At 34.7% G+C, this 18034-nt stretch overlaps 1 protein-coding gene across 2 annotated transcripts; it reads right to left on the reverse strand.

The window, feature by feature from the left end:
• Positions 1-1650: 1650 nt before the first annotated feature.
• LOC115209936 (zinc transporter 6) lies at positions 1651-18028 on the reverse strand. 2 transcript variants are annotated; one of them, XM_029778571.2, is made up of 14 exons: positions 17795-18028; positions 16316-16368; positions 14555-14575; positions 14267-14353; positions 13753-13837; positions 11568-11610; positions 11378-11443; positions 10474-10554; positions 9143-9178; positions 6671-6814; positions 5496-5615; positions 4189-4291; positions 3350-3466; positions 1651-2239 (listed from the first exon to the last, which is right to left on the reverse strand). In XM_029778571.2, the coding sequence occupies exons 1-14, from the start codon at positions 17874-17876 to the stop codon at positions 1961-1963; spliced, it is 1317 nt and encodes a 438-aa protein (XP_029634431.1). In that variant the 5' UTR covers positions 17877-18028; the 3' UTR covers positions 1651-1960. The 2 variants fall into 2 exon arrangements, with proteins under 2 accessions (XP_029634431.1, XP_029634432.1); XM_029778572.2 differs by lacking the exon at positions 14555-14575.
• Positions 18029-18034: the final 6 nt, after the last annotated feature.

The raw sequence follows: 18034 nt of genomic DNA on the forward strand, positions 1-18034 counted from the left end.
ATTCATCTCCTGAAAGTGCAGTACTGAACTGACTTTGCCCTCTATTGGCACTGCCATTAGTGGTAGCACTCCACTCACTACCTCCTCCTTCCACAGAATAAGGACACCCTCCTTAATCCATCTCTCTATTTCAATCTTACAATATGTAAGAGGAACAGAAAAATACGCAAAACTTTTCTAAGCTTAAAATGTGACACAGTTTTTCTTATCTACATTCCAACGATGGAGCTTTGGATCTTTGTTAGAAACCAGCTCCTTCCTCAGGGGAAGAATTTACGTAATTAAAAACAGAATAAACAAATAAATAAGCAAGCAAACATGCATGTATATATATATATACACACACATGATGCATTTCTTTAATTTTCTGTCTATCAAATCCATTCACAAAGGTTGGTTTGGCATGGAACTATTACAGTAGAAAGTGCTTGTCTAAGTGTCACACAAAGGGATTGATCTCCAAACCATATGGCTAGGAAGCAAACTTCTTAGCCATACACCACACTATTAATCCCATCTGTCATGAGTTCAGTTTCAGAAGGCATAAAAATGCTGGAATCAGAAAAAAAATTACTTATGCTTAGAGTCATTACAGAGTAAAAAATCTGTATATGTATTTGCCTCTAATGACTGGCTTAATTTTAAGAGACATAATTGGTTGAAGAATTAGAGAAGAAACTCCAAAAGTGGAAACAAAGTCTAAAAAATTGTGAATTAAACCTAGCAAAGACAAATGCTTTAGTTGTGAGGACTCAGCAGTCATCTTGGAAGTAATCATGTTAGATATGCAGAAAAGAACAGTTAGGAATCTTATACAGTGCACATAATGTAAACCATGACTGCACTAGAAATGCAGTAAGATTATAAGCATACCAACAGAGAAAGACTTCCTATGTAGTAGATATATAGGATAGTTAGCAGTAACTGCAGCCACAAAAATAATTTTTTTCAAAGGCCTTGAAGGCAGTCTAGAAGTAGTTGACAGCTTCTGTTACCTTACTGAAATAATCAGCAGCAGAGCTGTTCTGAAAGCAGAGAACCCAGAATAAGGAGAAGGTAGAAAACAGTTCAATCAACAATTATTTCTACTGGCAACAAAGGGATTTGCTCTCTAATTGTATGAAGCTAGTGTATGTGGTGTGATATTATATAGCAGTGAAACATGGGAGTTGAATGAAGAGGAAATGTGAAGGCTGGAAAGAAATGAGGTGAACATGCTCTGCTGGATGTGTAATGTCAGCATGCATGAATGATGAAGCACAAATGTGCTAAGAGAAAGCAGATTGTGCACTTGTGATATGGAAGAAGATAACTGGTGAAGAATTGTCAAGCAATCCAAGTGGGAAGAAGCAGTAGAAGAGGAAAACCGAGGGAGACAGGACTTGGACTGTCTTCTTAACTCTATTTACCTAAACATACATGATTAAATAGACAAAAAAAAAAAAAGAAGATATTTTTGATAATTACTACTCAGATCAACAAGACATTATTATAGTAGTAGTAGTTCTAATAGTTATACTGACGTCCCGACTTCTGCTGAGTTACATATAGTTTGTATGCTTCAGAGTTTTCGAGTTTTAATTAAAACAAAACAGAAATAAAAAAAATAAACAAATGAAATAAAGAAAATAGAGACACTGAACAAGTTTGTGAAAGTAAGTTTTACAAGACAGAAAATTTATTAAGATAGTAAAAAATATACAGGAAGATATATGAATAATGTAAGTTAATGTTATAAAATTGTGTGTGAACTTATGATGTTTTTCTTCTTTAATCCTTTTGTTACCATATTTCTGTTGATATACACTGCCTTTGTTTAAATTAATTTTGAAAATAATGATGAATAAAGTTCAACAACTTTGTGTTTAGAACAGCATGAAATTTTGATGGAAGATCACTTCAAAACTATGAAGTTTAGATAAAAGAAAGCATGGGAGGAATTTAAATAATTTTAGTTCAGTCAACGAATATTAGCATTGCTGAAATAGAAATTCTCTTGGGAACTGTGCCTGGGGAAATTACTAACAGAAGTTGCACAGTGGCCTTGAGTCATAGGAGGAGGATAAGAAGAGAATGGTGTAGTAGAAGGTAAGTGATAGGTCATTGCTGATCGAGTCCAGTCATCTTTGAATATTTGAATAGTCAGTTCAGAGACTAAGTTAGACAAACGATTGTATACATGGGCCAAAACCATTTGCTCATCTGCATCACGACGGACTCGCACTTGTAAAGTCCCAGCCTAAAATTTGGAGAAAGAAACAGAAAAATACGTTACACAGTTAAAAATGGTAGTTTTCCATAAGAAAATATTGGTTTAAAATTTTGGCACAAGGCCAGCAAGTTTGGAGGAGGGGGATAGTCAATTACACCAACCCCAATGCTTAACTGGTACTTATTTTAGACCTAGAAAGGATGAAAGGCAAAGTCAACCTTGATGTCATTTGAACTCAGAATGTCAAGATGGGACAAAATTCTGTTAAACGATTCTGCCAGCTTGCTGCCTTCTTTTTATAAGAAAATATTGAAACTTAAATAGACCAATCCACTTCCAATTCATCTTTCACTGTTAAACGATTCTGCCAGCTTGCTGCCTTCTTTTTATAAGAAAATATTGAAACTTAAATAGACCAATCCACTTCCAATTCATCTTTCACTGTTAAACGATTCTGCCAGCTTGCTGCCTTCTTTTTATAAGAAAATATTGAAACTTAAATAGACCAATCCACTTCCAATTCATCTTTCACTGTTAAACGATTCTGCCAGCTCGCTGCCTTCTTTTTATAAGAAAATATTGAAACTTAAATAGACCAATCCACTTCCAATTCATCTTTCACTCCTACCATTGACCACCTATTAGTATAGAACTTCTTCATCCCCATATCCCAGTGACCCCCCTCCACTCCTATTTACAATCAGCTACCTCCACCTCTATTCTTATCCATCACTCTCTCTCTCCTCATACTCTTCTAACAGTCACCCTCTCTTCCTGATTTTCCTTCTGTCACCACTCACTCTTCCGTTCACCTTCTTGGACACATGACTAATCTTCAATAAGGACATTTTCTTAGTATTGCAAGGTTATGACATAGTTATTGATGAAATAGTGTTTTTGGCCTTTGCACCAGTTACATCAGTCTAACCAATCTATCTGTTTACATTTAAGTCAACTGAGCCAGCAAGAGTGAACTAGTTAAATATTTGCTCATGGGTTTATCATAGCTGATGGAAGATAGGCTCTTTGGTAGTTAGGTGAACAAATTCATTCAGTTGGCAGTGACTTCACTGAGTGCAGAAGTGGGTGAGAAAACACAAACATGAAAATAGGGGGGGAAAAAAAGTGTTGACTTACCAAAACTCCAAAAGATACAGTCCAAAAGTGTTCATGACGAAACTCAAGAACTCCATCTAAAGTAGAAGCTTCTCGGAGAAGCTTGTCAAGTTGACCAATTATGTGTGAGGGGCTAGTCTGAAGAAGTGAACAAAGAAATTACGTATTTGTGTGTGTGTGTGTATATATATATATATATATATATAAATATAAAAAATAAATAATATATAAATATATGCATATATACATACATATATGTATATATACATGTGCATATATGGGTACAGGACATTAAAAAAATGTAGACAAAATGAGAAACGAGAACATAAAAAAAAAATATAGAAAACGAACATTTTTCGAACAACGAAAGAAACACACACACACACACACATATATATATGTAAAGAGAAGAAAACGAGCAAACTTTATAGATCAGGATGGAATAAAGCTAATTTAACTTTACTGTGAGTTATTAGTCCCTTATCAGGATGAAAATAAATCAATCCCTGCAAGACTGGAGCTAAAAAGATGGGAAGCACTATAAAGTGAATACAAGAAACACATTCTCTTCTCTCTCTCTCTCTCTCTCTCTCTCACACACACATTTTAACATACACACACACTAACATGCAAACAAAGCAATGCATGTACCTGAGACACATTGAATTGTGTAGCAAGAGGTATTAAAATTGATTGAATGGATAAATTCTAATTCAAAATGTAATAAGGTAAGACTAAATACTGCAGATTATAAGATTATAGTGGAAAAAGGTTATAGGTTGATCTACTAAAGGAGTTTCTCTCACAGAGAAACTCCTTTGGTAGATGGGTGAAAAAGAGACTGTTTGATACAAACTTACCTGTAAAAGTATCTTGCCTGTATACATGCTCATAGGAAACATTGTACCCCATGTCATTAAAGCAATTGCTACAGCTGCCCATGTATCGGCAGAATAGTACATTCTGAAAATAGAAATACATATATATTTGCTTAGCTGATAATAAAGTGTCAATAATCTTTTAATTAATTTACTTGATGGGCTGTTGCCAGCCTTGTCTGGCCCCCGTGCCGGTGGCACTAAAAAGCACCATCCGATCGTGGCCGTTTGCCAGCCTCGTCTGGCACCTGTGCAGGTGGCACGTAAAAAGCACCCACTACACTCATGGAGTGGTTGGCGTTAGGAAGGGCATCCAGCCGTAGAAACACTGCCAGATCAAGATTGGAGCCTGGTGCAGCCATCTGGCTTCCCAGACCCCAGTTGAACCATCCAACCCATGCTAGCATGGAAAACGGACGTTAAAGGATGATGATGACGATGATAATGATGATCTGTTCTGATTTATGCTGTGTTGTGCATGTATAGATATTATTTTGTGTCAATAGCATGAAAAAAAAAGCACCCAATACACACTATAATGTGACTAGTGTTAGGAAGAGCATCCAGCCATAGAAACCATGCCAAAGCTGATACTGGAACTTGGCATAGTACTGCAGCTCACTGGATCCAACCAAACTGTCCAACCTATGCCAGCATGCAAAATGGACATTAATTGTTGATATTGATGAAGATGAAATGTTAAAATCACAAGTGTGCAGTGTGTTAGCTAATCTGATTACTTCGTGGGTAGCTAACTTGTGCTATTCACTGGAAAAGGAAGATGGATATGTCTTCTCTGAGGGACAGCCAACAGACTGCGAAACAGTCTATTAGGAGGCTCTATCCTGTTATTCTACACATATTTCAAGTAGGAGCTTGCATTCTTATTCTTACTTAACCCTCAGTGAGGCTTAATAATATCTAAGTTTACTTCAGTTTTCTGATTTACACTGTGTTGTATATATATACATAGATACTGTTTAAATATCTATGTGTGTGTGTGTTGAACTTAGGTATAGTATGTATCAACTTGAATTAACAGTAACACACACTTGTTTCCTGCAAAGTGGGACTGAACTTGGAACTATGTGGTTATGAAGCAAACTTCTTAACCATACAGCCATATTTCAATTTAATCCTTGGATAACCAAAGGTAGTACCAGTAACTTGAAACAGCCTCTGATGGGAATCAAAACCAGTGTTTCCCACTCTTTATTAGCTTATTTATTTTGACATGATGTAACTTCTTGAATTCAATTTTTTAAATGAGCAAATAAGTGAATACTTACTTTGCATCAATGAGTACATGGGTGCTGAAAAGAGCAATTGCACCGGCAAATGCAATTAGAGCAAATGGATTGAGTCGAGGAAGGAGGAGTTTACTCAGTCCTGGTATCACATGGCATAAACTGTCAAAAGAAGAATGTAATTAAACAATTTTAAAAATTCCACAAAATATTCTGAAGCAGAACACAAAGTTATTGACAATTGTTAAATCCTTGTTATTATTTTGATTTTTATATAATTTTAAGTGTTGTTGTTTAAACCTAGTAGTCCTGACTGAGCAAACTGATCAAAGACATTCAGCCATGACCCCCTCGCCTCTTCTTGGGAAGAGGTGGGGTATTGCATCTATAACTGAATTATCAAATGTGTCCTCCTTTCTTAAGATTATAGTGTAATTTGATTGCAATTTTTAGCAGGATGAGTAACTACACAAAAGCTCCTCATCTTATCATAATTAATGTTATTGGCCACTTAGTATATTTATTTTGTACAAACTTTAGTATATTTGTAATAAATGCAATATATATATTTGGAATATACTGTATGTGACACATAGTATAATGTATATATTTCTAACAATTACTCTAGTGCCTTGGGCAGTGAGCTGGCAGAATCATTAGCATTTTAGCCGTCTTTATGTTCTGAGTTGAAATTCTTACACATATATGGACATTTGACCAATATCATCATGATCCTTTAAAAATATTTAGCCATGTTGTTTAAATATATTTGACCATGAATTTGGATAAATCACAATTTTCTGACGTTTCTCTATCTCATATCATAGTAGTAGGTTTAGTATAACTGAATTTACTATATTCAGTAAATTCAGTTATATTCATATAGTAAACACAATTGTAATATCCCTGTTCCTAACATTATATTTTGAAATTTTGACACAAGATCAGCAATTTCGGGGGAGGGGTAGGTCGATTACAACTGGTTTTTAATTTATCGACCTCAAAAGGGGGCTTTTAAATATGTTCGGTGAGACCACGTAAAGTTGGATAAACAGGCTGAAGTTGAGGTATGCCTGTATATCGTTTCAAGCAGAGCCCTTCATCGAAGAATTAAGTCGATTCCCCCAATAAGCATTGGTAATGTTCAAAAATACTTAGTCGTCTCCCTTGAAGTTAGGGAACGCAACTCTTGAAATTGTGACAAACAAGTAATTTACCTTTCACTCATATCTGTCATATGTTCTTGAAGCCAACTGGAACTAGAAGCAGCAACGACATGATTCATTGCACGGTTGTTGATGCTATATGTAACAACCATATGTACAACAAATGCTAAAATTGTACCTAAAAGGAGACGACCGCTGCAAAAAAAAAAAAAAAAAAACTAATCAGAAAAGATTATATATATATACTTCGTTTTTGGATTTGGTTTGCAAGATTCTTTATGTGAGTTCGTGTGTTGAAATGAATTTTGTTGTTTCTGGGGGGAGTCATTCTCTTTTAGTGCCTTATTTAACACACTCACTGGTAAAGTTTCCACTCATGAGTAAATAAGTGGAAACTTTACCAGTGAATGTGTTAAATAATAAGACACTAAAAGAGAATGACTCACCCCAGATACAACAAATTACACACACACACATACATATCAGCACCATCATCATTTAATGTCCACTTTCCCATGCTTGCATGAGTCAAACGGAATTTTGTCAAGACAAGACTGATCCTTGTTTTCAAGAGAGGCAATATTTCCCATGGTCTGATATGCTTTCTACAGAAGACTGGAAATGAATAACACCTCTTATATGACAGTGATGCTCCTTTACAACCATCACATGATGTCAAGACAAAGGTATGCACACACACATACGCATGACAGAATTCTCTCAGTTTCCACCTACCAAATCCTCTCACCAGGCTTTGATCAGCATGGGGTTATAATAGACATCATTTGCACAAGATGCTATGCAATGGGACTGAACCCATGACCACATGGTTGGGAAGCAAGCTTCTAACCTACATACTGATGACTGCACCAATATATACAAGTTCCGAGACTAGTTCTGTAGAGTACCAACAAATGGCAGCACACGGTTGTGTGCACAGTGAGACCTAGCAGTGACCTTCACGAGGCAGTGTGCTGAGTGACATCGCTGTGTTTACTTTGGGAAATTTGTGATTTTGTAATCACATGTATGTTGTAGGCTGCAATTTTGTCACGGACAAGAAGTTGGAACAAGGAGCCAATGTGAAATTTTGCTTGAGCATACTTCAGCAAGCTTACAGTAATGAGGCAATAGATTGTACACTATGTTTCAAGTGGTATGGGTACTTCAGAAGTAGAAGAACATCCCTGGAAGACGATGAGTGATCTGGAAGATCTGCTACCAGTATCATACTTGGAAATGTGGCGAAAATTCATCAGCTTGTGCATGAGGATCGTTGGAGGACAATCAATGACACTGCTGATGTTGTTGCTCTGTCATATGGATCTGTACAGGCAATCCTAATATCTGGATTCTTCACAATGCCAATGCACCCTGTCACTGAATTCTCCTCACTCATGAGTTTCTCACCAAAAACAACATGGTATCACTTCTGCACCCACTCTATTTGCCAGATTTAGCATCTGTAGACTTCCATCTCTTCCCCAAGATGAAAATGCAGCTCAAAGGTCACCATTTTAACACCGTTGTTGAGATCAAGAGCAAATTGCAGAAGGTCCTTGACTTGATAACAGAAAACAACTTCCAGGCTAGATTCCAAAAGCGGCAGGAACACTGGGGCTAGTGTATTGCTGCTCATGGTGATTATTTTGAAGGAGATCATGTGAAATCTTAGGTAAATAAGTTATTTTTTTATTAAACATAACTAGACTGGGAACTCTTTTACACCACCTCTTCCAAGTTAATGTATGCTGCATAAAAAATAAAAAAAGATTCAATCATAATTTCTACTTCTCTTCCCAATAAGTCAGAGACTTGATTCACATGTTAAGAATCAGAAAGATTTAAAATATGAAAAACAAGAGTTAATTAACTATTGAGTATGATGATAATGATCATCATCATCACCATTTAATATCTACTTTTCCATGCTTGCATGAGGCAGATTTTCTGTCTTCCTGTCACCAACTGTCACCTGTTTGTTTCCAAACAAGATAATATCATGACGAAGAATGCATTAATTATCAAACAGTATAGTGGCTGAGAATTAGAAGTAATGTTTTACAGTATTTAGTTTGATAAGTTATATCTCTGTATCAAAACTCTTTTACAAAATTAGCTTTGTAAATTTTTAAGATTATGGTTTTCTGGACTGTTAACCTCATCCTCAGTGTATTTTAACAATATCTACATTAAGTTTTTCATTCATTTAATATCTGACAATCATCAGCTGTCTTATTCTTGGATATGCACATAAACCAAGATTGGATTCAAACAAGGAACCTTTATTTCTAAAGTGAGGTTAGTAATGTCTTTAAACAGGAAGTCACTAGATTAAAAGAAAAACGTTTTGAATGTTTTGATCCCTGATCCTGTAATCTCAGAGACACAGCAACCTAATGTAATAGACATTGTACCATATATTGCAACTAGAAAACATTCTTGTTAGACACACATGCAATGACAATTCTATACTTAAAATATGAGGTTTGAAAAATAAAATATATATCTAAAGAAACTTACGTATGTATCTCAGGCTGCATAATAAATCTTTCAATGCTAAGAAAGAAAGAAACAAAATTTACCAATTTACCAATGTTACTATCAACATTAAGCAAGTGTTAAATAATACCAATATTAATCACAATATAAAAATCACACAACATATTCTACACAATCTCTGCCTCACACTGAAATACATAACAATCACACAGAATATGTAAAATGCAAACATCAACCAAGGAAATAATACATTCCACACTGCACATACTCTACATGATAGACAAAGTACTAAAATAATATCAGAAACAACAAACCAAACCCCAGAACAATGTAAAAATTAGGTAGCATATAAACATAATTCTATGATCTTGAAAGATAATACTGCATATACCTAAGGAATATGAAGGTGTAGTAGAAACTTGCATAAACATGTTGATGATGATGATGATGATGTTTGTAATTTAGGCACAAGACCAGTAATCTCTGAGGGGAGGTATTTTATCAAACCTCAGCCGGATTTGAAGAATGTAAAAAGCTGGGTCAAATATCACAAAGCATTTTAACTGATGCTCTAACAATCCTGTCTATTCATCACCCTGGATTGACACTTTTTTATCAACTTGCAAAAAAGGATGAAATGCAAAACTGATCTTGGTAGGATTTGAACTCAGACCACAGAGTCAAACAGATACAGTGAGTCATTCAATCTGATGCCTTAAAGACTTTGCCAAGTTGCTGAAGATTGTATATGTTGTAACAGGTTACCTGGAAGAAGGACTAGTTGAAATTGTTAAGGAAAGGAAATGGCTGAAGCTGTCAGACTCAGTAGTAATTGTGGAATAGATTCATTCATAAAATATTTGCAAGAGATTGACTTATCCAGGAGAAAAACCAGAATGGTTGAGTGGATGTCAGCAGCCTCACAGTTGAAGAATTATGTATTGAAATCCACTTACTGACTCTATTATAAACCGAGGACAAAGCATTTAAAACTTTCTACTGCACCTATCTGAAAGCAGAGTAGGCAAGTGCTTGCTAGTTGTTGTGGTATACTAGTGGCTATAGGCTGTGCAATATAAAACCTTTCCAATTAGCTAGAAGAAGTGCATGTAATAGAAGAGAAAACAAAAATGACACAAGGTTAAAGTATCAAAATAACTGGAAATTGACAAAAGGATTAGTGACTTCTAATGTTGAAATATTTCAGACAAAACTGGATGAATGGTCAAGAGAAAACTGTAACTGATATTTTGCATCAGAATAGTAAACAGAGTTTAAGTACAAAAACAATTATCAACGTCACAATAACATATTATGTACAGTTGTCTTGTTTAAATAATTTAGTGATATACCTTTCTTTGATGATGAATAACGCACCAAGTTGTGCCAGCATGGTGCTAGCAAATACAGCTAGGACAACAAAGCGGTCATACCTAGAAGGAATTACATAAGAAAAAAGTAAATGATAATTATATAACCAAAGTTGATGCTTTTCTTAAATATTATTTTAGAAGAGGTTTATCACCATTGACAATAATTTTCTACAAAATGGAAAACAAACAGAAAAGTCTTTCAGTCATTGAAATTAAAAGATATAGTGACCAGTAGCAGAAGAATTCTATGAAAGTCACTTGAGACAGGATCAATATGACCTGGAATGATATTATGAAGTTTTAGCCAAATAGTAATTTAACTGTCATCAGATCTACTTAATTTCTAGATTATTTGGGCTCTTTGTGTCTTGTCTGTCATAATTGGGATATGATCTCAAAATACAACATTATGGTACGATAACCATGATGTAACCAAGATATATTTCATACTTTATCATATTTCAAGAAACTCACAACATTATTTAAATTTCAGTTTTTCATATTCGTTTTTCATTTTTTTAAATAATTTTTATAAAGGTTAAGTATAAAATATATTTGACAAAGAGATTAAATGAAACTCCAAGAGCTCAAAGTTTGCAACACATCTAATCAAAACATTTATACTTCTATAACTATACTCTAGCAAAGGACCCAGTCATGTGGCTAGCAGCACTAATTTGAAAGCTACTACTACTAAAATGGATATTTATATTGAAAGGTATTTGAGAAATGATGCACTAATGAGCATTCTCAGAATTATGAAAAGAAAAATTATTCACACAACATGATATACATAATGTTTATAAAGAAGTTTACTATGTTTACAATACTTACTTTGCAAAATGAGTACCAAAAATAAGGAGAAAAACAAACAAACCCTTACCCAAAAGAATATATAGAAGATGATCGCTGATATTGAATCCATAGTGTAAGCAGACATGTTAACAAACTGGAAAAAAAATTGAAATCACATTTAGATAATCCCAATCAGATCACTGTTGTATCATATAATGAGGAAGATGGTGGTGTAAAAAGTTTTGAATATGAAATGTTAAAAACAAAAGAAATCTTACCTGAAAATGTCAAATATTGTAAGATAAGTGTAGGCTGTGAGAGCTGTAAGAATAAAATAGATAGGTGCAGGTTGTGAGCGATGTAACAGCAACATAGGTTTAGTAACTAGAAGAAGATTTAATGCTTGTGACAGTATAATGTGTTGGCCTTATGATAAAGAAAACACGGTCTAGGTTTTGCATTTTTGTTGTTGCGTAGCTCTAGCCCTGATTGAGTTACTTTATAATTAAAAACATTCCAGCAGTAACTGTCTGATCTTTTTTATATTGAGACCAATTTCTATTATGGCATATTGGAGTTGACTAGCCTTTTATAAGCTCTGCACACTAATCTGTAGTGATTGCTCATCTGACCTATCAAGTGAGTTTGGAACATTGGTTGAGTCCTGTGCTTTGATTGGTCAAGTATTGCACAGGATATGGATCAAGGATCCAATCATGTTGTGCATAATACATTCTCAAACAACTAACCTGAATCAACATTGGAGTCTACATCTATCTGTATATTGTTTTAACAAAACATCTATGACAGAGAGGTGAGCGATTTTCATGAAGGCAAGTCATGTTATTTTTCCTGCTATTATAATGAAGCACAAGTAATCAACAATGGCCAGAGCAGAATTATCCAAACAATGGATGATGTGTTTATTTTGTCCACTGTTTTATTTACTAGAGGAATAAAGTCTCACTTTAAAGTTTGTTTCTTGTATCATCTCCACAAGTGAATATGCAACATGTTATATAATGGTATGCAAGATTCTGTAGTAAAACCAAGGAAGACTTAATACCAACACAGCTAAATATCTAAGACTACACTGTCCAATGTGTTCTTCCTATGTTATGATGGTAGGGTGTAATTTTAGAGAGATTTATTTAGCTGGTATTTCTTGTAGGTTAAGCAATCATGAAGAGATGTCTTACTTTTTAGTGAAGTTTACTGTTACAAGCTTTTGGACCACTAGTTGTACCCATGCAGGCTCCTCTGCCTTCCCCACTCTCATAGTAATTTCCTCATCAAACATGATGCTCAGCTACCCTAGGGCTCATAGTCCTGTGAACCGCATGGCAACCTCAATAGTGAAGGTAACATGAAAAAAGCACTCAGTCCACACTGTAAAGTGGTTGTTTTAGGAAGGGCATCCCGCTATAAAAACAATGCCAATGTAGATATTGGAGCTCGATGCAGTCTTTGGACACATCAGTTCCTGTCAAATCGTCCAACCCATGCCAGCATGGAATATGGATGTTAAACGATGATGATAATATCACAATCTTTTAAGGCTGATTCCCATTGTGCTTTGCTGTGCTTGGTGCCACTATTTGTCAGAGAGTATATATGGATAAGTTCTCCTAGCTGAGGATTACCATCAGATGATAAAGAGGTTAAGTTCCATGGTAAACCTCAAGAGGATATTCAATCAGTTGGTACAGCATTCCATTTCCCTGTCTCTTTGTTGCTTCACTTCATTATGTACTATATTTTGAAAAATAGAGAAACCTTCCTATGACCACTGACATCTAGCTGGGCTACTTACAGAGATTGAAAAATGGCTTAGTAACACCCGATGAATCATAGTCTCCTCCTCCTTCATCAACAACAAAACCAAAACCCATTCTGTTTACACAGAATGGAAGAAACACTGTAAATGTGCCTGTATGTAGTAGCAGGGACTCTCAGGATTGGAGATTGCTGTGATGACAAATTGTGCCCTTTGCATATCCAAGAGCTCTTTTATTTCTAGTATTTTGTTTCACCGAGCTGGTGGAACCTTTGTGGAACCTACTATGGTATGAAGTGCAATGTTTTGTTCTTTTGTAGTTTATGATATGTTGTGGAGCATAGGGTAAGAGTTGGGGGTGCAGGCAGGTTAGGTATAATCCCTGATGGATCAAATTTTTGTTTGTACACTTATGTTATTGTCTCTTTGTGATGCCAAATGTAGGGCTTGTGAAGACTCAGAATATGTTTTATGTTGTTTATCATGCCTTCTGCATATTCTATAAATGTTGTAGAGGTGTTTTCATCATCATCATTTAGCATCTGTTGTCCATACTGGCAAGGGTTGAACAGAAACAGACAAACATTGAAGAATCCAAGCATTTGTCTGCTTTTGTCCAACCCATGTATGTATGTACAATCATAATTCTTTCAAAAGGGAATGCCTTAAAAGTAACAAAAACATACCCATGCTTCCTGTAGAATGACACCATAGTAACAAGATGATGGTTCCAATAACATTTATAGCACCAACTAAGAGAATTTTCTGAGCCTAAAACAGATTTGAGAAAATGTATCAATTTTTTGGGGGTTTAAAAACCATAATTTTACAATCAATTTCTCTTTGAACAAAAATAAACTTAAATCATATGTAGGAACAGTAATAGAACAAAGGTAAGCACTACACTAAAACCTTATTTTGATGGGTGTGTTAATAACATGCCCTCAGGAAAATGCAATGATTAATTCCAATAATCAACAACTGGCATAATTATCTTCTCGTTATAGATTATTTTTCCTTTTCTGAATAGTCACATCTAAATATTATTTAGAAATTTATGAACTGTTTTTTCCCCAACACAGAATATCATTAGTTTTCTTGGATTCTGGGTTTTATTTATTTTAATATTAATTCTGGTCATTCATAACCAAAATAAAAAAACAAAAAAAACAAGAAATATAGAATGACCTTAAAACTTACTTTTTTATTTTTCAATATGTCAGATAATTCTTTCAGAAGAACTTCTGGTATAGAATGTGGAGTAGTCAAAAAAGGATATATAGTTCCCTAAAATATAAAAGAAAGTTTTATTAAGGTAAATAAACAAGAACTTCAAACAAATTTTTAAAAATAAATCATTTGACCCTTACTCTCTTAAAACCCCACCACCAAAAAAAAGAAACAAAAAAAAAACGATTTTGTTGACAAAAATCTTTTGTTAGAGGTCTAAAATTTTAGAGGTTAGTTGAAATAAGATTTATGTCTCACTTGCAACTTCTTCTTTATATTCTAGAAGAAAAAAAAGAGATACAAGAAAATAAAGCTGTGTTTATCACATAAAGTCCAACTTGAGTTAAATAAAGAGATCAATAGTTATTGCTCAAAAGTTGCAAAAGTAATTCTAAAATGACTGCAAATAAATAATATTGGCACAAAACTACATTTATAGAAGATTTGTATAATTACTGAAGTTCTTTGTACATATTTATTGATACTGGAGGAATGAAATGTAAGATCAACTGCATTTAGTTTAGTAACCTACCACCATTTTGGCAACTCCAAAGTCCTGCAATACTAATAAAAACAATGATAAGTAACTTATGACACATATCTACCTTCTAAAACTGAAGATATTAGAAATTATGTTAACCATGACTGAGTACAGAAAAAAAGCCATGCCTCACCAACCTACCAAACTGTTTTTGCTTCATTTACTGTTCTCTGAGTCCCAGTTAGTGAAACAATTAGAATGCTAGCAGAAGAGTTAATTGTTTCTAAATTTTGTTTAATAGTTACTATTGGCCCAAAATATTTCTATATGTAAAAAAACCTGTTGTCTACAGATCAAGTTGCTCCATGCTGACAATGCAGCACTGATGAGGTTCAATAAGTCTGAAACATGTCTATTGCTGTCATTCTCCCAACTGATCTTTCCTTTATGTATGAGACTTGAATTTGTTTTTAATTCCTAATTACCTTCCTTTTTCTTTGTAAGTTGCTAATGATTACCGTTAGGTTTTTGTTTTCTTTCCCCAGCTATGAGAAGAATCCATTAAAATTTTTTTTACATATGTTATTCAGTACCTACTTGATTTATCTTGTCCCTGACACTTTGCTGAGTGAGAAAAGCTCATAGAAATTAATTGTGAAAACACTCTATCTTTGATAAGTATTTTTGAGATGGCTTACATTGTTAGGATGTAATTATTGCATTAACTGGAGGAGAGATGTAGGATATCACCTTTAGAAATATTACTTGACATGCCAAAGAGAGTAGCATGATTTCTTTCTGAAATAGAAGTGTTGTTGCAATGCCATTTACTGTTCTGAGATTGCTGACTGTATAGACTTACAGTTCAAGCCCAATCAAAAAACTTTTTACAACATTTATCTCTGCATTCTAACCCTCAACCTACTAGAAAGTTGCCACCTCAGGATATATACACTAAACAATAGATACAGACACAGACCTTCTCGCTCAAATGTACACTACCTCACAACTACCTTACTAGCTTACCTGTTGCAGAAATTACTCTTTCTTCAGAGATAACATCACTCAAATCATTGTTACAAAACTCACTGCTACAAAAATATTAATTACAAGACACAAGAATTGTGAGTCTAATCTTTTAAAACTACCAATCAAATTGTCATGATTTCAAACCTCATTGCATGGCTCTGGCACACATAATTCTGTTCCAATTTTCCTGGCCATCAAATATTAGCACGCCGGGTGAAATGCTTAGCTGTATTTCGTCTGTCTTTATGTTCTGAGTTCAAATTCCGCTGAGGTCAACTTTGCCTTTCATCCATTAAGGGTCGATAAATTAAGTACCAATTGCATACTGAGGTCGATCTAATCAACTGGCCCCACCTCCCCAAAAGTTTTGAGCCTTGTGCCTAGAGTAGGAAAAAAAAAAAGAATTTGCCTGGCTATATTCCTATTTAATACTTGAGTATTCAAAGCTCCAATAAAATCCATTTCGCTTATCACACACTGAGAAAAAAATTTGTGTTTCTTGTACTTACAAGTGGTTGATACTTTGGTACTATACAACTGGCAGATTCTTTATTTCCTAGAACTGAAAACAAATCGAAGGGAACATATGTAAGGACATTTAAAAAAAAAATTTTTCTAAGTGATAATACAACTGAATTAAACACAGATATAATCAGTAAAGTTTGGATATCAGGATGGTAGTTTCATGAATAGTAAGTAGAAACAGAAGAAAGAATCTTCGTAAGGGAAAAACTAAACCAAAAATAATTACAGAAGAGAGTAATGCCTGGTGTTCAGAGATGCAGCTTAAAAGGTGATGTTTAACCAGTTGGTTTATCAATTAGTTGGTGCTTTGAGTCAGATTAGTTCTTCTGTAGCTAGGAAAAGATACCAGTAAATGGATGTGGCAGTCAATATATTTTTGATGTTTAATACGACCAAATTGTGAGAAGGTCCACAACTAACATAGAAAGTATGTAGAAATTTAAATGGCTTTGAGTAAATGTTGGACACACACACGTGTGCAGGTATGGATATGTTGAAGTCCATTTCCCAACCAAGTGGTTTCACAATACCACTGCGCAACAACTTGGGAAAGCGGCTTCTACTACGGTCCTAGACTGGCCTTGTGAGTAAACTTGGTAGACGGAAACTGAAAGAAGCCCGTCGTGTGTGTGTGTTACTGCCTTCTTATCTTGTCATCACATGATAATTGGAAGCGAGTGTCTCCGGCATGCAAGCTGCGTCCTTCGTTTCCAATCTTCCGAGACATGTCTGGTCACGCGGAAATATTATTTTGCTCGGAAATTAGGTTATGGCACGCGACAGGATGGGCATTCGGCTGTAGAAAATTTGCCTCAACAAGTTCCATCCGACCCATACGAACATTGAATAAATGGACATTGGAAATGATGATGAAGTCTAGCAACATATTAACTATTCAAAACTTCATACATATTGACTAGTATTCGGCATAAGCAGTATCAACTGTATCTCTCGAAGTGGCATAAACAATATTTGGATATCATTCGACATTTACTTTTTATGGTGTTTGTGTGCAACGTTGGATCATTGGGATCAAGAAAATGAAGAGTATAGTTAACTGAGTTATGATTTAGAAGTTGTTGATAGCCACATAACATTTAGTTTTAAAATGACAAATACCTGGCAACACTAGATCAAGGATGATAGACAATTATGTCGCAACACTTCCATTAGGGACAGATACGACACATTTCAAGTTGTGTGGCGTTCTATCATTCCAAGAATTTAGAGGACCGGTCGATAACCCTGAACCTATCATATGGAATATTCTTCCAATAATTTCTTTTGGATTTTACGTAACTAAAATAAAAAAAAATGAATTCATGTATTATAAATCTGCCTGTTTAACTATTAAATGAACTCTACTTAAACGTTTATCATTTGGATAAATAAAAAATTCCCGTTTGAGATAAACATTTCAACTTTCTATTCATGCACTTGATGAACTTATCCACTCAACTCACCGTTGTAACCGGAATTAGAAATATCCACAGTAACACTGCTGCTGATCAAATCAGGCATTATGTTATGGTTATGAGCACTCATTTTCCCGACAGTTAATTAGACTTTAAAAAGCTCACAGCAAGACATAATTCCAATAAGCACATTTCGTTGGCAAAGTACCTATGTGGCACTTGGTTTCGTACACACAAGAGTTCCAATGTTTTTGTTAGTATGAATAACGTCCCTTGTCTACTCCCAAT

The sequence above is a fragment of the Octopus sinensis genome, linkage group LG3 (genome assembly GCF_006345805.1).
Source record: "Octopus sinensis linkage group LG3, ASM634580v1, whole genome shotgun sequence".
NCBI classification, from domain to species: Eukaryota; Metazoa; Mollusca; class Cephalopoda; order Octopoda; family Octopodidae; genus Octopus; species Octopus sinensis.

What these genes read in the sequence shown, in the direction of transcription:
- LOC115209936 (XM_029778571.2), bottom strand. Translation starts at nt 17,876, where the DNA reads ATGAGTGCTCATAACCATAACATAATGCCTGATTTGATCAGCAGCAGT. An exon ending in ATATAAAGAAGAAGTTGCAA is followed by an intron (nt 14,354 to 14,554) that starts GTGAGACATAAA and finishes TTTATATTTTAG; the next exon opens with GGAACTATATATCCTTTTTT. An exon ending in TTATTCATCATCAAAGAAAG is followed by an intron (nt 9,179 to 10,473) that starts GTATATCACTAA and finishes TTTCTTTCTTAG; the next exon opens with CATTGAAAGATTTATTATGC.